We start from the raw sequence: 9,594 nt of genomic DNA on the forward strand, positions 1-9,594 counted from the left end.
CTGCCGCACCTGCATTTCTTTCAACCGTTTCTTGACCGATTGCTAAACCGTTCCACCGACATACTCACCGACCGACCGACGGACTGACTATACGACTGATTTACGGACTTATCAACGCTCTCTGTCTGTGTGTGCCAACATAGAGACATGTCATCTAGGTCGAGACACCTTGCTCGGCGAGAACGGATGTTTCGGCAGTATGGCATTCTGATGCTAGGCAGGGAACGCGTATTCCGAGAGCGCCTTAATCCTCTCGACGTGTTCGACGAGTTCGAGCTGCAGCAGCGATTCCGCTTCGGGTACGACGGCATCATGTATCTGTTAGAGCTACTTCGGCCAGACCTGGAACCACAGACGCGCCGCAGTCAAGTCGTTTCTACGGAGCTGCAGGTGATTGTTGCGCTTCAGTTTTTCGCTACCGGGAACTTTCTCATCACGGCTGGCGACTACGTGCACGTCCACGTATCCACTGCATCGCGGATAGTCAGGAAGGTGACTGCAGCACTAGCCCGTCGTGCAGAGAGGTTCATACGATAAGTGGCAACATATTTATACCCTTAGTGGCGTTTAACCCGGCTATAATAAAGTCCTTGATTTACCTGTTTATTTGATGTCATGCCAGGTAACTTGATGGAGGATTATGTGTTCAGTGGTGCCAAAGTGACACACTTCAAGAATATTTTTTTTGCTTTGCCAGGCGATTCTTAATGGTGTCAGAATACTACACAATCAATATTTTGCTACAGCATCACGTATATTTTTAAGTAAAAAAAAAAAAAAAAACCTGCTCGAAACCGAAACCGAACTGGGGAGGAAGGAGAAATGCAGAGGAGGAGAAGTTTGGCGTAAGTCAACTCTCTCCTCCTCTATATTTCTCGCTGTGCATCTAGCCATCTCCTACAAACGAGATGGCTAGATGCACAGCCATCTGGTTCAAACTAGGGAGCCTTTTTGAAGGCTCCCTAGTTCAAACTAGACGGCAATGCAACTAAATGGCTGTGTAACTTTTTTTTTTAATCAATGTAAATGTTGTTGTTTACAAGACACAAAAAATGCGTTTCATATTTCTTTTCTAGTTTTAATATTCAGTCTGTGCCTTCGATGACTTACGACTTTGATCATATCTGGTGGTTGTGTCTAAACTACAGAAAACGGCATGTGACCGCGGAGAAAGCGCGAAACACATGTACGACGAAACCGTCCGATCTGACGTCCGATCAGGCGATATGACGCTCGGAGGCGAGGGTTTTCAGCGCTTGCCGGTGCTACGAAAACCCTCGCCCCCAAAGGTCATTTCGGCTGCTCGCAAGTGGGATCGGACGGTTTCGTCCTACATATGTTTCGCGCTGAAGAGAGTGAGCGCGACTCGAATAGTCCAGTTTTCGATCGGCGGTTTTCGGGCGGAAAGAAACCGAATTCCGAGCCACAAATTCTTTTCTGGGCAGTTGGGCTCTCACATGTCACGTACAACTAAAAACCTCGGCCAGCATAAATACCCTGTCAGTGTTTCTTTAAGATTGCCCACACAAGCGAGTGTAAAGGCGCGTTCGCATACTTGCGACCCAGTATACGACCGAGTGAGACAAGACCGATTTTTAAGCCCCTTTCAATGGCGTAGGACCAGATGCGCTGCTGCGGAGCAGGTCCAAAGCCGTCGCAAGAGGCTCAAAACGCGGTCTTGCCTCAGAAGGTCCTACTCGGTTGCAAGTGTGCGAACGAGCCTTTAGTGTATGAATGACGAGAGCAATACTAACCGAAGTGGAAAGTGTTGAAGCATTCATAATTGTAAACCCTTAATATTTTCGCAATCGGTCCTAATACCTGGAGGAAATAATAAAACAAATTGGCGATCACAGAGCCCTAGAAACAAAATGTTATTTTTCCCCTTTCAAACACCAATATGATTATGTTTTAATTCCCACTAAAAAAAACAAAAAAACAGAAGGAACAACTTTTGGCCAATATAAAGTTTCTCAGCTGTACTTCCCTCTCTACAATGTTAGAAAATGCATTCCTTTACAAGTACTCGCTGTGTTATGAGCTCGTACTTCTCGATAATTTGAACAATGACGAATGAAGCATTTTTTGATCTACCACAACAATTATTATTTTTAAAAGGAGTCCACACAATGGATATACTTTGGTATTTCGAAACAGTGATTGGTCGTATTCGAAAAAGTGCTTCTTGGAACTCTTCACAAAGTGGGTGTATGTGACAATAATTTCAGTGCACAGATTCCAGAGCAGACGGCAAATGTTTCAATGCAGGTGGCCAAATGAAGCTGAGGCGGCTGAAGTGCTGCAGCAGTTCTTTGAGGTGGCGGGCTTCCCTTCCGTTTTGGGTGCTGTGGATGGTACGCACATTCGGATTCAAGGACCGTCGGACCACGAAGAAGCGCACGTCAACCGCCATGGCTACCACTCCATCAACGTGCACCTAGTGGTGGACGCTGCATACCAAATTCGCCATGTGGTAGCAAGGTGGCCTGGCAGTGCAAATGGCTCCAAGATCTTCAAGAAGAGCGCCCTTTCCGTAAAGCTATCCAATGGAACCTACGACGGCTTGCTGCTGGGCGACAGCGGATATGCGTGCGAGCCATGGCTCATGACACCCTTCCTGGTGCCCTCGTCATCGCCAGAGGAGGAATACAACAAAGCTCACATCACGCCCAGGTGTATCGTAGAAAGGTAAGCACATACATTAATATGATTTGTCCATTATCGCCATCTAAGTGGTTCAAACCATTTATATCTTAGTCACATAGAAACCCTCAAGCATTTGTCAGACATTGGTAGGATGAATGCTGACAAAAAGACAGCTAAGTGTATCTAATATGAATGTGAAAAATACATAAACAAAGTTGATGACGGCACTAATTAAATAAAAATGAAACCTTAAAATAATTTAGTCTTATTCTTTTGCCTTGTTCCCCGCTTAAAATTGGCTAAAAGTTAACTATATCAACTAAAAAAGTGCACGTTACATTCATTTCCACTTTTTTTACAACGTAGCTTTTAGCTCGAATATTATCTTTGGTTATTTATGGTGCGGAATGCGATTGAGAGAAACCATTCTTTGGCGTCCAATTATTAAAATTTTTACACTCTTTTCGCATATATTGAGGATAATCTAATCAGCCTAACAAGTTTATATCTAACAAATTATGCATAGGTTTTAAAAAAAATGACTATGTTTGTGCAAAAGTGCAGGGGGTGCCATTTGCTCATTCTTCAAAATTTACCTTTGTTTTGATACAACGATGCGAGGAGCAATCAGAAGTGCCCTCCAATTAAAATGTTGGCCCCTGTAGTTCATTATACATACTGCTTCATCCGGCCACTTTTGCAGGACCATTGGCCAATTTAAACGAATTTTTAACTGCCTGCACGCTGAGCTCCGGATGCTACCCAAGAGATGCTGCGACATCGTGGTGGCCTGCTGCATCCTCCACAACCTCGCCAAATGGTTTCCGTGCAGCCTTCCCAGCACTTCCCTGCCAAGTGAGGTCCCCACCGATCCCATAGAAGCAATATACGGCCAGACAGCGTGGCAGCCCGAGCTGCTATTGTGGCCTGGTTTTTTTCGTGAATGTAAGTAGACTTATTCTAAATTGCGTGACAGGCACTCGCAGACATTATGTTCTAAAGTGAATGATTCATCTTTGTTATTTGAACTTGTTAACTGTACCTCTTTCGCATAATGTATTTTAACGTTGTCTCAAAGAGAACAGTAGGAATGTGACAAGAGGATAAATAAAAACAGCAGAATTTTTATTTGCATACTGAAAGACTACAAGATACTGCATCAAACATAACACCAATGTCACATTGCCAAAAAAGTTCTAAAATAATATCACAGTGTTTTTATTTAACAGTTATGTCTGGCAGCAAGTCGCGTAGCATTGCTATACATATACGTAATAACTGCTGCCAGCGCCGGCCCTAGGGGTGGGCTACCTGGGCGGTCAAGGCGCCATGAATAGGAAGGCGCCGCCGCGCCCCTCCTTTCAATTTTTTTTTTTTTATTTATTTGAGCTTAGTGCCCGACACGACGCTATGCGCCGAGAAACTGAGGGAGAGAAGGAGACGAGAGCGGTCGTCAGAACGTCAAGCTCTGATACGAATGATTAGTGGGTAGACTCAAAGCTAGCTGCCTTTGTCTCCATTATGCTCGTCGAACGCGTTAAAAACGCGGAACGCCGACGTCAGGCGTGTGGCTTTCGTATTCGAACGCGTTCGGCGAGCGCAGTGGAGACAAAGGCATTTAGCTTTGAGTCTACCCACTGATCATTCGTATCGGAGGTTAGCGTTCTGACGATCCCTCTCGTCTCCCTCTCTCCCTCACTTTCTCGGCACATATGCTCAATCGCCGTTCGTGTTTGGAATGTGGTTCTCGTCTGACAAGACGCTCCTGTTGGGCCACCACCGTCCACTACTGCATGTTTACTAACAACGTGATGTCGTACCTAGTAGATAGGAGATGATGGAATGGGTTAAAACAGCGCTAAAGACGAAGGACCACTAAAAGGAAACACACAGACACAGCGCTGATTTGCAACAGAATTTTTACTTCTACGCCATTCAGAAAGTAAGCTTCAAATAGGGGCGTATATAAAAAGGTGGAGTGTGGTGGGGGGGGGGGGGGGGGGGGGGATGAGGGGCATGGCCGGAGTTTGCCCAGAGCTCTTGTGGGTGTATATATAGCCGGCCCTGACGGCTGCCACTACGAAAAAAGGCTTTTTGTTAGTTGTCATGTTCAAGTTTCAAGCTTCAAGTTTCTTAATTTCTTGCTCGAGCTTGAGCTTTTTTAACTTAAATAACTCTGCCTTTTCCGCCCGAGCCATCCGTTGCGCAATCGCAGCCTCCTCGTAATAGTTTTTCGCCGCCGCGGCGGCTGAGATTACTGCTTCAGCGGCATCCAGTGCCCTCTTAGCGGCTGCTTTGTCAAGCTCAATATTCTCTGCTTCACACTCTTGTAGTTCCTCACTTCGCCGCTGGAAACGACGCGCAGCCGTCCTGCACCAGCGAGTTGGTCGGATGCCTGGAGGAGGGAGGGGCTCGTCTGCCCTAAGGCCAAGGTTTCCGGGCTGACCAGCCTCCTGCCTTGCAGCCCGTTCGTCCGGTGGCAGCAGAACTTCAGCAGGGCCAATACTCTACAGAACCATATGGATGTTGATTTTAGCCGAGTGCTGAAAAGGCACACATTTCGCGTTGTTAAAATAATTCACAGTTTCCTGCAGCCCATTTTTGTGTTAGGTATGTTTACGCAGTATTGGGAAAAGTAGTAAGGACTTATCTCGGTCGCAGTTTTGTGCCGCCTGTTTATAGTGAAGCCAGTGTCATTTGAGAAACATCTGTTAATAATCGGTTCCTTCACTCTACTCTCACCTCGAATACATTTTGGTCGGTGTGAAAAGATTACTGAACTTTACCTTACTATACTCTCATCCTCACTAGGCGATGTGCGGCTGGAGGTAATTTCTTTAGCAGCATGTATAAGTAAGAAATAATATATTTTTTTTGTTCAAATAACTCACGAGTGTATCGGCTGTCCTTCTTTCTGTTTTTTTTACAATATATGTGCACTCACACACTATAAAAGTGCAAACAGCCCTTTTCGCAAGCTTTCCACAACTTCAAATTCTCCTGGATTGCTACATCGACTGTGCAACCACAAAAGAAAAAGGCTTCTCATTTGTTGAATTAAAACGTTTATGTCCACCATGTTCCCAAACTGATAAATACTTATTTTATGACTTTCTGTTTCCGCTGTTTTTCAGCTACCTTTCGAGTTAAGAAAAAAGAAAAAGCACGGAAGATTACATAGAAAATACCAATTAAACACTTTTGCAGGTGATAAGCTCCACTGTGCATCCAGAAATTCAGGACTTATCCAGAAAAGATGACTGAAAATAGAGATATTGGCAACTGAGCCTCAGTGAGCAGCTTGATTTTACTGAAGATTGAATGAACGCTAGTTCCATACGTCTCGGTGTCGCCGACAATGACGTCATCCAGGCCACCGAAATTCGGCGAGTCCTGCCCAATGACGTCCAGCACAGCCTGGAAGATGGGCGTCACTACATGCGGGTTGGGGCCAGCACCTGTTGAGTTAAGGCAGAGGAGTGTTCTAAGTGTAAAGACAACAGTCGATGATAGGTCAAGAGCGAAAGCAGAGGAAAATGAAAGGTGGGAAGGAGAAAGCAATCTAGAGAGAGCCCCCGGGGGGAAACCTCGTCTCCTCTATGGAGCCCCCTGATTCCTTTCCCCACCCTTCCTTTCTCTCTCCCTTTATTCTTGACCTGTCATCGACTATAGTTTTCTCCCAGTAGACACAACACATCGTTTCCTAGTACTAGCCCTCCACATATTTTGCTATATTAAAGTGCCTATGGTGAAGCGTAATGAGCAAATTAAATTTTCATGGGCTTGTTACTCACTCTGGCGCGTATTTGATTTTATATCCTACGGTTGTTGGTATTACCGTGCTTTTTTTTTTCTAGTGAAATTTGCTTTATCGCAGGTTCAAGTTCTACACTTTGCCTGACTGCACTCCAACTATGAATGTAGACAAGGCCCTATGAGCTCTATAACATTCTTGAGGGGGGGGGGGGGGGGCAGTTCTGACTCACCAGTTCGTTGTTCATGCGCTCGGAAGAGCGCATATATGTCTCTGGCTTTCTTTACCAACTTCCGACATGCCTCCTGCAGCTGCCGTGCACCCCGCGGGAAGCTTATGTCATTGACAATATCTTCCCATGCCTGTCCCTTCGTTCGCCAGGTAACTGTGCTGCTGAATTTCTCTAGAATTTGTTGTTTACGTTCTCCAATTGCTCTAATTAATTCCATTTGTTGATCCAAAGTCATTTTAGGTGTTTGCGTTTGAGAGATGGTTTGCGATGTCGACGCCTGACTCATTTTTGCATTCGGTTGTGATCGTCTGCTATTCATACTAAAATTCAACAAGTAATTTGTTAATATTCCAAAACGATTGCCAAAGCGAGGTGTAAAGAGTAAAAATATAACTTTTATCACATTCAATGCAAGTAAGTAAAAGTATAATCTTTTTTATTTCGGTTTTACGACTTCGTCAGACGTTTGACTTGCTGCCTTGCTTGTAGGATTTCGCTCAATCAATGCATCCACGGCTGTTATTTTTTTTGTGTGTGTGTATATTTCGGAGAATATATATATTTATTTTAATTGACACGACTGCAGTGTGTATTTGTACTAAATGAGCGCCTCCTGTTATTGAAAACAGCCGTAGCAAGAGCGTTGTATATTTAAAAACACATAAAATTGTACTTGCTGGGAAAGGATGCTTGTTTTGAACCCGTTTGTGTGAAAGTCATACCGATGCTGTAACCTTCGTGTCCTTTTAACGAACATTATGAAACGTTCGTATTTGCGCGTCAACATCGCTTGGTCTTGGTTTCCTTTCAATGAACATTATGAAACGATTGTAGTAGGGCGTTAACTTGGCTTACCGTATTCTTTTTTATCTTCCGGTTTGTCGACCCAACAGGTGGGGCAAACATTAAAAACCGTGTAAGGCGCAGTACTCCTAGTGGATGATTAGTAAAAAAGATCACACTTAAAAAATAAAAAAAACGCGCAATACTAAAAAAAAAAAAAAAAAGTGTCTACCGAGATTCGAACCCGGAACTTTCTCAACGCGACGACAAGTCCCAGCGCTCTAACCGCTCAACTACGCGGCCGATTTTTTTTTTTTTTTTTGGCAAAACGAAACACGTGTATTTACATGTTATTTACAGACATCCTTGCAGTAGGTTCCGCAAACATTATACAAGGTCAAATTGAAAAATAATTCAGAAAATGACAGGTGGATAGCTCGTATAGAAACGTTATACAAACTGTAGACGAATGAGAAAACAGATACTCTGAAATCAGAAAAAAAGAAATAATACACTATCTCCGTGCGGTAAATAGCTGTCACACAAACCTAAAGTGCTTAGACCAGACTGTGCGGAAACGATTGAGAGGAAACGTAAACGATACAGTATGAGACCGCGCAGAGGTTATGCAATGTGTACGAAACAAGAATTAATGGATCGAACAATATAGACGCATAATTCTAAGGGGGAAGAGCCATGGTCCACTTTCGCGCACCGCGCACCTCAGCCAACGCCAACGCGCCTACAGTTCACAGGAACTCGCCAGTTTCCCACGCCTGACGTACGTCGTTGCACACAGCGGCGACGCCCTTCCTCGAGTTGTCGCTCGATGCACTCCCAATCACCCGCGTTCGCCTGCCGCGACGTCACCGAGAGCACCCACCCCAACGTGGACACGAAGTAGCTCCAGGTTGGACGCGCGTCGAGATGGCATTGCACCATTGCGGTACGCGACTGCCAGATGGCGTGCAGGCCCAGCAGCACCATCACGTGCGCCACCTCCGTCTTATCCCTCTCCTCGAGTTGCAGATACTTGAAAGCGCTCCACTCCAATTCGAAGGAGTCCCTGAGCTCAAACGTCGTCCTCATCTCGTCCCAAAAGAGGTAGGCGTTACTACACTCTACTAGGACGTACTGGCGGGTCTCGGGCGCCCCGCAAAGGTCGCAGTTTAGGGACCCCGGCGCGAAGAACGCCTTGTGATGGAGCCAGGTTTTAACTGGAAGAACCTCCATATGCATCCGGACGAAGAAGTCCCTTGTCGCCACAGGGACGGGAAGGATTCGCACGAGTTTGTAAAGTCGCGCCGCGTCGTCGGGCGTTGGTGGTTGTCTGTAGAGCGGTGGCGGGAAGGATGCGGAAACGGCATCCCAGTACAGCCGCCTCTTTCCGACGGTCGCCAGGTACTCCCAGGAAAATTGGGCCTGCAGAAACTCGATGGAGCTGGCGATTTCCTTGTAGGACCGCAGGGCGGCTCCCTTGGTCGTGCGGCCACTCGTGCTCACTATCCGATTTCCGAGATGTGGGAATCCAAGGTGGTGCAGCACGGCGATGAATGTCGGGTCCTTGCATCCCGGAAAAGCAGAAAACGCTGCACGTGCAGCTTGAGCACGATGTTAACGAGGCCCAGACCGCCGCTCTCTTGGTGCAGAAAGAGGTTGTTCCTTCGTGTGTTTTCCATGGCGGTCTTCCACACGAACATGGCCCAGCTCCGGTGTACCTTTCCGGCCTGGCTGCCCGGGCAGCAGACGGCCTGAGCCTTGTACAGCACGGCGGGGTAGCTGACTGTGTTGCACACGTGAGCCCGGCTGAAGAAAGACAAGCCTCTGCACCGCCAGGGCGACAGCTTGGCGGCAACGGAGTTGGCGGTCGGTCTCCACACTGCGGCCATTGATCGCTGCGGGTCCACCAGCACACCGAGGTAGCCGTCGAGCGAAGTGCTCCATCCTATACCTCCGAAAGTATTTGGCGTAGTCGCCCATGCACCGAGCCACGCCCCCGCCGACTTCTGTCGGTTGATCATGGCCCCTGAGGCAGCGCAGAATCGGTCCACGTGTCGCAGGATGGTCTGCACCTGCACCTTGGGCGAGCAGATAAACGAGACGTCGACTGCGAAGGCCAGCACGCGGACGTCTTCGTCCCCAAGCCGTAGACCTGAGATGGATGGGTCCGCATTGACTG

The 9,594-nt window shown here is 46.7% G+C and overlaps 1 protein-coding gene across 1 annotated transcript; it reads left to right on the forward strand.

Annotated features, from left to right (window-relative positions):
* The first annotated feature begins 2,129 nt into the window (after positions 1-2,129).
* LOC120836152 (putative nuclease HARBI1) lies at positions 2,130-6,584 on the forward strand. Its single transcript, XM_040211487.1, has 3 exons — positions 2,130-2,143; positions 2,269-2,688; positions 6,524-6,584. Exons 1-3 carry the CDS (start codon positions 2,130-2,132, stop codon positions 6,582-6,584), a joined length of 495 nt encoding a protein of 164 aa, XP_040067421.1.
* The last annotated feature ends 3,010 nt before the right edge of the window (positions 6,585-9,594 follow it).

Source organism: Ixodes scapularis, unplaced genomic scaffold (assembly GCF_016920785.2).
Source record: "Ixodes scapularis isolate PalLabHiFi unplaced genomic scaffold, ASM1692078v2 PGA_scaffold2__306_contigs__length_199485367, whole genome shotgun sequence".
NCBI lineage: Eukaryota > Metazoa > Arthropoda > Arachnida > Ixodida > Ixodidae > Ixodes > Ixodes scapularis.

Excerpts from the sequence above, each read along its gene's own strand:
- LOC120836152 (XM_040211487.1), top strand. Across the intron at positions 2,689-6,523 it reads CCCAGGTGTATCGTAGAAAG|GTTCAAGTTCTACACTTTGC; the intron begins GTAAGCACATAC and ends GCTTTATCGCAG.